This window comes from Thrips palmi, unplaced genomic scaffold (genome assembly GCF_012932325.1).
Source record: "Thrips palmi isolate BJ-2018 unplaced genomic scaffold, TpBJ-2018v1 HiC_scaffold_10, whole genome shotgun sequence".
NCBI lineage: Eukaryota > Metazoa > Arthropoda > Insecta > Thysanoptera > Thripidae > Thrips > Thrips palmi.
In genome coordinates, this window is record NW_023144621.1 from 7,978,577 (window position 1) to 7,991,854 (window position 13,278).

Genomic DNA, 13,278 nt, shown 5'->3' on the forward strand with positions numbered 1-13,278 from the left:
ATGGCGGCAAGGCTCGGCGTCTGCAGTCGAAGCGCGCGCGTCCGCGACGCCGCATCGCATCGCGTCCGCCGCCAGTCCGCTGGGAGCTCTGGAGCTGTCTTGAAGTCGGCTCGGCGTCGTCGTCGCCGTGGTGGTGGTGGCCCGGGGCGCGCTCGCCCGGATCAGGTCCCGCAGACCGCGCGCGCCGGTATAGCGTCTCGCCGAGTCTTGCAAAGCCAGTGCCGTCACCGGTGCCATAATCCAGACCGGATAGGGCAGGATGTGCCAGGCAGGCGGCACCCTGCCGGTCAGAAAGGTGTGTGTGTGTATGTGTGTGTGTGTCTGTCTGTGTCTGTGTGCAGTTTGTGTTGCGAGTGTCGTCGTTCACTGCGGCGGGCCGAGAGTCCTGGAAGTCCTGGACCAAGCCTCGGAGAGGCGAGAACTTTGTCCGCGGACGGACTTTGAGCCACGAGCCCGGCCCGCCCGCCCCACTCTGTGTTTATGTGGTGTTTAAGACCCGCGGGAGTTCATGTCCGCCAGTGCTGGCCTAGCTGCGCACGCTCCGCAGCGCGCCGCGGCTTAAAATACGACCGCCGCGCGCCGCCGCGCCGCCTCAGCGACACCGCGTGGACCACCGCGCAGCGCGCCGCCCCGCGCCGCCCCACCACGCCGCCCAGAGGCCCAGAAGCCACCCCCTGGACGCGCGACGCCCCGCCGGGGTGACATCGAGCGATACCCACCCTAATTGTGTTTTTGGCCTCGGAATGGATCCGTTAATATAGAGGGGCGTCGCCAGGCCGGTGTGCGATTACGCCCTCCATCATCCCTGGTGTAATAACTTGCCCCTCCCCTCCCCGGGCACGCCCCGTCCAACCCTATCCGGGCGCCGCTCCTACGAGTCGCCCCGCCGGCTATGCTCAAGTTTAGCAACAAGTCCCCGCTGGCAAGTTCGCCTGCTCGCCATGCAGCGCGGTGCCCTGGCGGTGGCGGTGCCGGCGGCCATGCTTTCGGTTTAATTTGTTCCGGGAACACTCCGGCGCCCCGTAAAAGAGCGGCGGGGGACTTGTCCTGTCCGCCCCGCTTCGCCCCGCCAGCCGCCAGCTTCCAGTTTCAAGCTTCCAGCCTTCCAGCCAGCTTAGAGTTTCTCACGGCGTGTCTTCTGGTTGCAGGTCACCGACGCTAACGGCAGGACGTCGCCGTCGCACCTCCAGGACATGGGGCCCAGGTGAGTCTGAAGCTTTTGAAACGCCCTGCTCGCTGCCTGCGTCACGCAGAGTCTGAACAGAGGGTAGCCCAGCGGTTCCCACCTTGGGGTCGCGAGACGAAAAAGGTTGGAAACCGCTGGGGTAGCCGATGGCCCTCTGTAAGGGCAACTCGTGTTCGATTCTCTATTTTCTCCCTCTCATTTTCCCCGCGTGTACTTTTTCCTGCGAGGTGCAGTACTTTATCCCGACCACTTGGCTCGAGTAGCTCAAAATACCACCAGAGACTCGTATCCAGGATCCAGAAGCGAGTGCAGTGGGTGGGGGAAGGGGTGGTGGCGTCGTGCGTGCTCGGGTCGCTCGCAGCTCCCAGGGGCGGAGAGCCGCACTTTTTGCGCACCTCCCTTCTCGGCCGGGGTAAGAGCGCGCGGGGGACACACCCCTCCCCCGCACGCAATACATTGTAGTGTTCATGTGCAGCGGAAAAACTGACACTGCGCGCGACGAAGACGACGTTGTCCTTGCTTGCTAGTTGACTGTGCACCTTTCCTTGTTGCAGGGACGAGTCGGTGCTGGGCACGCTGGGCAAGCGGCCGCCGAGGTCGTCGCGCGAGCTGCGCCTGGTGGTGCTGGCCGTGCTGCTGGCCACCGCGGCCGTGGCGCTGCTGGCCGCCGTCACCCTGCTGGCTGCCTACAGTGAGTGAAGTGCAGCCTCAGGCACGCCGCAGCTATCCGCAGCAGTTCCCCTCCGCGGCCTCGGCCTGCTTCGGCTGCTTCGGCCCGGCCGAACGGAACGCAGCGCTGGCGCTCGGAGATGTTCGAACGCGAAATCGCACTCTCCCCTCCTTTCACCCCCTCCCCTCCCGCCTCGCCGATGATGCTCTTTATTTTCGGTCTCCGCGGCGTGGTGCGTCCAGCAGACTGATTCCAAGAGGCAGCTCTCTCTCTCTCTCTCTCTCTCTCTCTCTCTCTCTCTCTCTCTCTCTCTCTCTCTCTCTCTCTCTCTCTCTCTCTCTCTCTCCTCTCTCTCTCTCTCTCCTTCGCACTCTAAAGCATCCGTGGGTGCGAGAGAGACAGCCTGATGAAAGCGCTGTTCGGATTCACTGCCCAGACTTGCGGCGGATGAAATATAGCGCACAATGGCGCTGTGATTCCTCGGAGGGGGGGGGGGGGTCTATTTACCGCCGCGAACTGCGAACTGCCCTGGCCCAGACGGCCCCGCCGACGTTCGCCTCGTCGAAAGCAGTCGGTGCGTGCCGCGCGGCATTCAGGGCTTTCATTGGAATCTATTAGCAGTGCCGTGCCGTGCGCGGACGGCAAGGAAACCGCTGGAGGCTGAGAATTTTTTTCCTGCGGAAAGTTTGCTGAGCACTTTGTGAACGTGAAGTAACAATCATATGTATCTCATCTCTTCTAAGTGGGAGGGGACGGCGGAAAGACGTGTGTCCAGTTGCCATTTCACGACGGCGAACCTCCACTGCAAAAAATTATCGGGAGACAGGTGTCGGTGGGCGCGAGACAGCGACCCGGTCGCCCTGCCCTGCCCCGCCGGCCCGTCTGCTGGATTTGCACCGCGATATCGGCACGGCGGCAGCCGAGTGAAAGTCAACAACGCTGAATGGAGCGGAGAGGCGGGGGGGGGGGGGGGCGCTCTGTGATAGGTTATGAGCCCGCGGGGGGCGAGGCGCCGCCCGTAACGTCACCCGAGCGGGGAGGGGGCGTCGGTGTTCCCGCCGTTTGTTTTGGGCCTTTGGGGCGTCACTGCTGCAGCGCGATGCGATGTCCGTCGGGCACATCCTCCGCATCCTTCATCCTCTCCTCCCGAACTCGCAAACGAAGGAAGCCTAGCCGCCGGCAGCAGTGGCACGCCACGCCACGCCGCGCCACGGCGGGGCTCATCCGCTCCCCCGGCTGCCACACTAACTACTAGTGAGGTCCCCGAAGACGTGTTTCGCATCGCCAACAGGACTTGAGCCCGACCTGACCCCGGCTGGGAACAAAGGGGCGGCAAGGAAGCGAGCAAGGAAGCGAAAGGGGAGGGGGCCTTATCCCGGCAGGACCAGCAGGGGACGGGCACGAAGGACGAAGGCAATAAGTCGCAGAACGACGGCGAGGCCGGCGAGAATGGGAACGCGCTCCCCGCCGCCCCAATCGGCCGCCAGCTCGGTCTGACCGGCCGGCCGGCGGGGTGGTTCTCGGGCTGCGTCATCGCTCTGTCTCTCTCGCATCCAGAACCCCCCACCTGAGTGCGAGAGAGACAGAGCGACAGCGGGCGTGCTCGGAATCAGTCAACTGGCGCGGCGTAATGCGGAGCGCGGCCGAAGTAGTCAAAGCGGAGAGTTGGCTGGCCGTGCTGCCCCTGCTGGCTGTCAGTGCTGCGCCCCGGCCCGGCGCCGTCATTCCCGGCATGCCGATCTCTGGACCCGGACGGACAGCTGGAATTTACATGACGTGCCCCCCTCCCCCCTCCCGGTTCCACCCCAGCGCCGCGCTGGCCAAATAAACTGGTGCACAGCCACGCTGGCCGAGCGAGAGGGAGCCAGCCCCGCGTGCTCCGGCGTGCCCCCATCGCCCCCATGCCGCGTCCCGCCCTCGAGAGCCCTCCTCTTCGACCGCCTGGCCCTCGGTCGGGCCCGCCGCCTCGCCAAAGGGCCTTTCATCCCCGCGACACAAAGGGCTGACTTGAAGCGGTGTCCGGTCGGGACTCCAACTAGCGGCAATAGCGGACAAGCGCCGCGGCACTGCACGGCACTGCAAGGCACGGCGTGTGAAGCTGGCCGGCCGCAAGGCCGCCGTAACCCCTTTCTGCAACGACGCGAACCCCCGACGCAGGACACAACAACTGCCGTACACGCGAGGCGAGTCGCAGTCGCTTCCCTGCGTCGCACTGTAACCACTGTAACGCGCCGTGTCGCACCGTGTCGCGCCCTGCCTTGCCGCGTTCCACCTTATTTCAAATTCTGGCGGGGATTTCCCTCATGCCCACCCATGGCATGGCGTGGCGCGGCGTGGCGCGGCGTGGCCAGGCGTGGCGCTGCATGCGACGCCGAGGGCCGAGGCCGGTATATGACTTCTGCGCCGCGCCCCGCACGCCCGCCCAGGGGGACGCGAATATGGAGCGCGGAGCGCCGAGCGCCAGGCGCCAGGCTCATTCCGAAAGGAGCTTTCGTCGCTCTGTCTCCCTCGCACTCACGGGGTGACCCGTAGGGGTGCAACAGAGACAGAGTTTGGAATGAGCCTGCAGGGTCCACGGTCAGGCCGCGTGTCAGCGAAGAAGCGACGGGAACGAGCCGGTGGCATGAAGGCCCCCCCCTCTCTCTCTCCCTCCGCGAATACAGACGGGCCTTATTGTGCGGCTGGTTGCGATGTGCTTTCCCACGCGCCGCCCCGTCATCGCCTTCGACTGCCGCGGCGCGCTCAAAGCCTCGGAGAGCCCTTGGCTCTTGGCGCCTTTTCCCGCCCTCCCCCGCCCTCGGCGCGGTGCGCGCGGTGCGCACGGTGCGCAGTGCCCTGGTTCCTGATTGATGAGGAGAGCGTCTTCGTCTTCTAAAGTCATGGCTCCACGTTGCAGGGGAGCGGGACACAGGCGCGGACTACTGCCTCACCGAAGCCTGCGTTAAGACAGGTAAGCCACCACTTTTTCAGCAAGAGAGAACGAAGACTAGCCGCCACGAGGTGAGGTCAGCTCGGCCGGCCTGTTCAGCAGAGAGCGCCTGCGAGGTAGGCAATGGGCAGCGTCGCGCGCTCGGCTGTCCGGCGGGCGGCCTACCTCCCAGGCGCTCTCCGCTATGTCTCATCGCTCCGTCTCTCTCGCTCCTGTGTGGAGCACCCCATTAGTGCGAGAGACTAAAGTGCGGAGTTGCTCTGGCCACCGGGCGTAGGAAGAAAGTGACAGCATGGCGCCTCGGTTGCAGCGGCGCGCATCCTGGACTCCCTGGACACGGCGGCGCAGCCCTGCGAGGACTTCTACCAGTTCGCCTGCGGAGGCTGGCTTAGGAGGAACCCCATTCCGGAGTCGCAGACTTCCTGGGATCAGTTCCGGTCCCTGCGCGAGCAGCTACTCCGTGACCTCAGAGGTCTGCTTCCACGACGTCGCGTTTTGCCGTTCTCTCTTTGCGGCTCGGTCCGGTGTTAGAGGAAGCCCTCGTTTGGTTGCAGACATCCTGGAGGAGGACAGCACCGCCGACGAGCCGGGCCCCGTCAAGCAGGCCAAGGCGCTGTACCGCACCTGCCTCGACACTGGTACGTCCAGAGATTATCAGCCTCCAGCATCGCCGCGAGGTGGCGCCACTGGATCCACCCTCTTAATGCCCCTGCACTGTTTTGCACTACAACTGCGACCACCGCGTTGTGTTCTTCATTTTTCAGGCGAGCTGGAGCGTCTGGGCCTAGACCCGCTGGTCGCCACGCTCAAGAAGCTCAACCTGAGCACGGCGCTGCCCACGCGCGGCCTGTCCATCCCGGGCGAGAACGCCGTCGAGGGCCTCGGCGTGGCCGTGGACTTCGACTGGCTGTACACCGCGGCGCGGGCGCAGCGCATGCTGGGCCACTCCGTGCTGCTGGGCTTCTGGGTCAACGAGGACGTGCGGAACACCAGCAGGTGGGTGTCAGCACTGTCGGCGTGCCTCTAGGCGTGCCGCGGTGCCGCTGAAGCACTCGGCTCCGTCTGTCTCTCTCGCACCCACACGGGAACGGGGCGCCCAATGAGTGCGAGAGCGATACCTCTCGCTGGCCGTTCCGCCCCGCCCGAAACAATTTCGGCGCCGTTAAACATTCATCAGTCCCCCGAGCGGGTGTCGGTGACGGCCTCTCAATTGCCACGGGAGGCACAGAGAGAGAGAGAGAGATAAGTTAGGGGGTGCGCGATTTTCGGGCCTACGGCAGGCCCGGCCGTTTGCCGACGCCGCCCCTCTGGGACTCTGGGACTGATGGCGTGATTAAATCAAGCTGTGGACTCGACGAGACGAGCTTGACGAGCTGCTGCCCGTGCCGTGCCGCAGGAACCTGATGGTGGTGGACCAGATCTCCCCCGGCTTCAGCGAGCGCTACCTGCTGGACGCCGAGCGCTTCGGCGGCGAGCTGGCCGAGTACCGGCGCTACATCACGGACATCGTGCGCGTCTTCCTGCAGCGCACCGGCCAGGCCGCGCCCAACGGCACGGCCGAGAGCTTCGCCGAGGATGTCCTGAGCTTCAGCACGCAGCTTGCAGGGGTGCGTCCTCTTACTTTTGCTCATTCCTCTCCGACTGCACATGTGTAACTTGTTTCAATTGCGATCGTGCGGTTATTTTCTGTGACAGATCATGACGACGGCGGAACAGCGTCGCGACGTCAAATCGCAGTTTCACGAGATGACGGTGGCACAGCTGCAAGAACACACCGACGCTGATGGTGGCAGCGGGGCCAAGGTACAGTATGGCCGATTTCAGGATCCCAAATCAATTTTAATGGTTTATATTGGTTTTTACTGTCCTGCATTTTTAACATCGGAAGTTGTAATTCTCAAGAGGGAAAAGATTTTCAATCATTTCTTTCTTTCCTGTTTTACAGCTCAACTGGACACGCTATGTTTCTCTAGTTCTGGAGGAAACCAATGTAACTCTTGACTTTGATACAGACACAGTTGTACTCATGGATAGCAGTTATTTCCGTAAACTGGCCTCGCTCATAGGCACAACAAACCACACGACACTAGGTAAATGACCATCAAGGGAATTTCAAAAGTATGCTGCCACTTTACATTCTGTAGTATCAATTTTCCTATGTGTTATTTTCCAGAACGTTTTGTGTGGTGGAATATTTTTTCATCTCTAGCACCCCTCACACTTCAAGAGTTCAGAGATCTAGGTTTCCGCTTTACTCAAAAAGTTTTTGGTCTTACTGAGAAAACACCACGGTAAGCTACCAACCAAGTTTGATATGAGTTGTTTTCTGATGCACCAATCACACAATACTGTAAAATATTTGTGATTTCAGGTGGAAAAGATGCACTTCAAATGTCAATACTAACTTTGGCATGGCTGTGAGCTATCTCTATGTCCAAAAGCATTTCAACGATCGCTCAAGAAAAAAGGTTGGAAAAGAAAAAAAGAATTACCTATCTGAGCTGGTAGGGTCCAAAACCTAATAAGTCATTTTTTCCATTTTTAGGCCCTTGAGATGGTCCAAGATATTGAAGCAGCTTTCACTGACATAGTTGCTGAATTACAGTGGATGGATATGGAGACTAAGAATAGAACGTTGGATAAAGTGCGAGCGATGAGACCATTCATAGGTTTCCCAGGCTGGCTGCTCACTCCTGGTCAGCTTGAGCAGTATTTCCAAGGAGTAAGACTTATAAAAAAATTAAGGAAACAAAAATTTTAAACAATTTTCAAATGCAAAACTTACAAGAAATTTTTTTGCAGGCTGAGGTGTCAGAGGGAAAACTTTTTGAGACATATTTAAAATTGATTGGCAGTTCAATGAAGAAAAGCCTTGAAGATCTGCGCAAGGCTCCAGACCATGATCGGTGAGTGCGTGAGGTGAGAGTCACAAGAACATAAAAATGATGTGTTCATTGCTAATTTATTTCCAATTACTCTTGTGAAGGTGGGTAACTGCTGCGACAACTGTAAACGCCTTCTACTCACCAGTTCTGAATTCAGTCAGTAAGTAATTTGATAAACATAATAATGCTTGATCTGAACCGAATATTGGTACAGTGGTAAATAATTATTCCCCTTTTGAACAGCTTTCCCAGCTGGAATTTTGCAGCCTCCATTTTATGGACTTGGTCTAGAGTATGTACAACCACAAACCTATTTCAGCGAAATTTTCTGCACCAGCATGTTTTTGGTTCATTTTATTTTTCTCAAATACACATAGCTTAACAAAATTTTGTGTTTTAGGGCATTGAACTATGGAGCCATTGGGTCCATAATGGGTCATGAATTAACCCATGGATTTGATGACCAAGGTACTAAGAGCAATATCTAATCAATTTTAATCTATAGCATGAGTATAGTACAATATATGGCCTTCAGTGCTTCTTCTCTATTCTTATCATTTTTCAAATTCAAATTTATAGGACGAAGATACGACAAAAATGGCAACTTACAGCAATGGTGGACAGAATCTACTTTACAAGAGTACCATAACCGAGTTCAGTGCATTGTAAAGCAATACGGACAGTACCATGTACCACAGCTAGGACATAATTTCACAGTAATGAATTTAGTTAATTTCTACATGATGAAATATAGTTCTGATTATGATTTGTATGTACAAATAATCACTACATACTTATGTTCCAGGTGAATGGTATAAACACACAGGGTGAAAACATAGCGGACAATGGTGGATTGAGAGAAGCTTGGCGTGCATACAGACGATTTCTAGATCGACAAAGGGGAAAACCACAGCAGCCGCAAATGGAGATTAGAAAACAGGATGTAGAACTAACTTCAAATCAAACACAAAATGCCACTGAAAATTCTGAAATTAAAGCAAAAGTACAAGCGAGAATTGCCAAAGTGAGGCATGATGAACAGCCTCCTCAACAACATGGCACAGTGCGCCTCCCTGGTTTAAGTCAATACTCTCCAGAACAGCTCTTCTTTGTTGGATTTGCCCATGTAAGTTGATCTGAACTTCACTTTCTGTGTAATATTCATGTAACAATATGTAAACTTCTATTCTGTTGTTCTAGATGTGGTGTGGCCATTCAACACCAGGGGCATTAAAGTCAAAGCTTGTGGAAGGGGTTCACAGTCCAAATCGATTCAGAGTTGTAGGCACACTTTCCAACTCAAAAGAGTTTGCTGAAGCTTGGAACTGTCCCAAGGGTAGTCCAATGAACCCACAAGAAAAGTGTATTTTGTGGTGAGACTAAACGACAGGATCAGCAAGGTAAAACATTCCCTTGATGGATTAACTACTCTGTCAAAAGACCAGTGGAAGATTCCCGGTGAGGGTCCAAATCCTAATTCAATCCAAGTGAACCCAGACCGTCATAAAGCAACTGGTAACTGGTTCCATTAACTGGTTCCATCCCACTTCACACTGGTTGACAAATTAACATATTTAATTAAATGTACAGTGGTCTGTGGAAAAAATTGTGCATTAAGCTAAAAGAGTACCAAGAGTTCCAGAATTTTCCAGAGAGCCAGTTCACTGTAGATCCTGAAGATGCAGTTTAATGAAACGTGTATTTTGCACAGCTTTGCTCTTTCCTGACAGAGAATGTTTATTTATTGGAAGTAACAAATGTGATTTGGCTGTGTCTTTATTACTAGAGACTGATTAAGTTTATGGTATGGCTCATGTGTGTGCAGTACCTGTGCCAATGTATAAAGCAATCATCTTGGCAACAAGTGCAATAGAATAACCAAATTAAACTAGGAACATCAGCGCAATTTTTAAATTGTACTGGACAAGATCTCTGTTTGAAAAGAAAATTTAAATTTGATGTTTGGTGACAAAAAAAAACTCTTTATCCTAATTTGGTAGTTACTGTTCTACCATAAGATTGGTAGAATTTTATGTCTTCTCTACTTAATTTCCATTCAGAATATTGTGTCCTGCCAGGGTGCTTGTACATGTTATGGCCAAAGACCTGGCTTTTGTTATTTACATTCTTGCTGCCTTCTATGTTGAACAAAAAAACAGTAGCCCCCATTGAATGTCCAGCAATACCTCAAAATATTTTCCCCTCATCTAAAGAGAGTTGAAGCTTCGTCTTTGTCCATAACATACATAGAGTATTAAATTTACTTAACCCACTGTATTTTGTTTCTTTGAAACTATGAGTTTAGAAAGGTTAGCATAGCAATGCCTAGAATTTAGTAGTGTGATATTTAAACAAGTTTTATTTCATGAAAACATTGTTTATGTTAAAGTTAAGAATCACTTTTGGTGCACACAAATCCTCTTTATTTGTTTTACATTGCAGTGATACTGAATTCATGGTTGCAGTGGAAACTCTAGGGACCATTTGATATTAAATATAGTTCATAAATAAAGGCCTTAAACGGGTTTTACTGTAGCAATTTAAGTAACTAAAATTTATCTCATCTTTATCAAAGTATGTATGACACATTCTATTTGCCAATCATATCAGTTTTATTCAAGTAGAAATTTTCCAAGCAAAAGGAATTTGATCCATAGGAAATTTTGCCTTTCTTTGCTTGAAACTTACTATTACACATTCAATTTTGTAACATCTTCAAAAGTAGCTAGTCTGTAGTCATCTTTTTGCCAATACTGTATAGGACATTTAGTTGTGACTCCACAGTTGACAAAATCATGGAGGCATGAAAAAAGTTTCATTCGTCTGTGAATATTATGAAGAAATTACAATTTCAACAACTGTTGAATCTGTACAAATGTTTCATGACAAGTCATGTAGACTTTTTTTTTTTTAAAGTAGATGCCCTACTTATGTACCACTATTGCTGTAAATAAAGCATTCAACGTGTACTAACATAGTTACAACACAGGTGATAAATGTTAGTATTAGTTCCTCTGATTATTTTTGTCATAGAAAAACAACAACACAAGCCCAGTGATACAAAATTTTGAATAAAATGTAAGCACTGAATAATAGCCTATGATTGGAAATCACCACCCATTCCGCTCACTACTGTACTCTGTCAATAACTGTGGAATAAGACAACCAATTTCAAGGAAAGGGCACAGCCATTACAATATTTCATAAAAGACCCTAAGTAGATGTATTGAAAATTACTCTAAAGGGGTTACAACCCATTGTCCAGCATTAACACCCTTTACTTTTTTAGCTTTTTTTCTTGGACTTTTAGTTGGCTTTGCCTCTTGCAATTCACACGAGAATTTCATACCATTCCTTTTCTTTTGAGAGGAATCTCTACCATTCGCTTTAGTTACCTTCAAGGATGCTTTGTTTCCATTACTACTGCCAGAAACCTCTTGAACATCAGCATGTTTTCTTTTCTTTGCTTCATTTTCATTTTTTATTTTCTTCTTTGTGTCAGACAGTAATGCTTTCCTGTGTGACAATAATTTTAAATTCAATGTAAGCTAAACAAAACCACTGAAAAGACATAAATCAATACTTACTGAGCAGCGTCATCTTCCTTTTTTAATTTAAGCTCCTTATCTAAATCAACAACTGCCATGCTAGTGATTCGACATCCAGTGCCTACTTCACAAAGTTTACTAACTTCAGAATCCTAGTTGCAGCAAATAGGGAAAATGAAGGCGTAAGTTAGAATAAAATAACCTGTCTATAAAGTGAAGAAGTGATATAAACATACCTCAAGCTCCCATAAACAAATACGGCCACTTCCCCCAGCAGTTACAAACTGAGTAGCACTTCGAGCACCATCTACCACTGGCCCAAAGTTGCGGGCCGACTTAACTCTCTTCTCATGAGCCTGGAAGCGTGCAATTTCCTTCAAATCACCCTCTTGACCCGCTGATGTTGAAGGCATGAGTTTATGTATTGATGCTTCTCCGCTCTCCTCTCCCACCAGGAGAATATCATCCTGACACAAAAATAAAACACAAATAAGATTGCATTGCTCAGGAGTTAAGAATGAACAAAATTGCTCTTGGTAGCTTTCTGATTCAATCTTGAAGCTACAGCATACCTCAAGGAAAGTCATAGAGGTGACTCGGCTACTACATGTGATAGTGTGAGTAACTCCGGCTGTGGCAACAGAGTAAACCTCTGCATGAGTGGCCATGAATACAGCGTAGCATGATCCTGAAGGGGACCATTGAACATCTCCAACGCCCCAGCCATTCCGGCAACGACTGGAAGAAAGGCAACAATAAGCTTAATTGATGTGTTGTAGCCCAATTGAGGCCACTTTTAACCTCTTTTTTTTTCCTAAATTGAAGTCTATAAAAATAAAAAAGGACAGCAAGGGTTAAAAACAAGATACCAAATTATTTCTCACCTAGATACATTGGCGACATATGCTTTTCTGCCTTTCACTAAATTCCATGTAACAATACGATTGTCAGCTCCCACAGACAGAGCAATTTTACCACTAGGATGAATTGAGAGTCCAGTTACAGCTACAAATGAGTTCACAGCTTTAGTTTAAGACAAACAGAAAAGCTGATAAATCAAACGAGTATTATGGATAACATTACCTGCACCACTATGAGTCCCAGCCCATTGTTTTTCCACAAACCATGAACCTGTTTGGACTACAGCAATCATTCCGTCGTCTCCAGCAGTAATGAGATGGGTACCGTCTTCAGTAAAGGCTAATGCATTCACAGAGCCTAAAATCACAGAGATGAGAAGTGTTTACTAAGGGATTTCACCAGACGTCGTTCAAACAGCCAACAAAAAGCACAATTTTTTCAAGTATGGCCCTTGCACAAAGTTTCCAGCAGGGCATATCAAAGGAATTGAGGGGCTTACCGTTGTGGTGTGTTAACATTCCAGATTCAACTTGGTTTAAAGTGTTGTATAATCGAATTGTTTCATCGGTGCTACCTGATGCTAAATGTACGCCACCAACAGCAAGTGACCGAACACTTGCTCGGTGTGAGTGGCAAGCAAAAGTTTGTACCAATGAAAGCTTTTTCTGGAAAACAGAAATAAAACATGATTTGGAAAAGGAACAAAAGATAAGATAAAGCGTTACTTGCTTAAAAAAAAACTACGTAATCAAAGACTACCGAGATAAAAGCAGCAACTAATGGACCATTTAAGGAAAAGCGAACACTTAAGGTAGCAGACGATGAGGGGTTAGGTTTGCTGTCAAGTCCAAATTAATTCAACATAGAAGAAAGATTTAGAAGGGAACAGTTCAAATGCATAAAATTCATACCTCGTCATATTCTTCGGGCACTATTGCATATCCCAAGACAAACTCCTCGTAAGTTCCGACCACAATTAAGTTTCCAACGTGAGCCATGCCGCTTTGTTTTTGTCGTTCGTCAACAAAGTTCAACACTGGACAAACGACAGTCGCACGCAGGTCACTGTGTCATGATTGACAACCAACAAAGACACATTGGGCACAAATTAAATATTTCCAAGCTGGTTATTGGGGAAAAGAGATGAAAAAATATTGATTTGTATAAAAAATTATTTGAGCTCGATTATTTTTAGTGTA

At 50.9% G+C, this 13,278-nt stretch overlaps 2 protein-coding genes across 2 annotated transcripts; one reads left to right on the forward strand and one right to left on the reverse strand.

The window, feature by feature from the left end:
* The first annotated feature begins 259 nt into the window (after positions 1 to 259).
* LOC117650357 (neprilysin-4-like) lies at positions 260 to 10,760 on the forward strand. Its single transcript, XM_034393731.1, has 20 exons — positions 260 to 295; positions 1,149 to 1,204; positions 1,741 to 1,877; positions 4,753 to 4,806; positions 5,096 to 5,257; positions 5,340 to 5,423; positions 5,550 to 5,781; positions 6,182 to 6,392; positions 6,481 to 6,588; positions 6,731 to 6,875; positions 6,959 to 7,076; positions 7,157 to 7,253; positions 7,331 to 7,507; positions 7,588 to 7,691; positions 7,772 to 7,830; positions 7,914 to 7,962; positions 8,071 to 8,138; positions 8,250 to 8,386; positions 8,476 to 8,796; positions 8,871 to 10,760. The coding sequence occupies exons 1-20, from the start codon at positions 260 to 262 to the stop codon at positions 9,045 to 9,047; spliced, it is 2,532 nt and encodes an 843-aa protein (XP_034249622.1). The 3' UTR covers positions 9,048 to 10,760.
* LOC117650366 (p21-activated protein kinase-interacting protein 1-like) lies at positions 10,262 to 13,150 on the reverse strand. Its single transcript, XM_034393743.1, has 8 exons — positions 12,991 to 13,150; positions 12,579 to 12,744; positions 12,302 to 12,436; positions 12,103 to 12,223; positions 11,791 to 11,956; positions 11,455 to 11,685; positions 11,258 to 11,370; positions 10,262 to 11,186 (listed from the first exon to the last, which is right to left on the reverse strand). Exons 1-8 carry the CDS (start codon positions 13,075 to 13,077, stop codon positions 10,904 to 10,906), a joined length of 1,302 nt encoding a protein of 433 aa, XP_034249634.1. The 5' UTR covers positions 13,078 to 13,150; the 3' UTR covers positions 10,262 to 10,903.
* Positions 13,151 to 13,278: the final 128 nt, after the last annotated feature.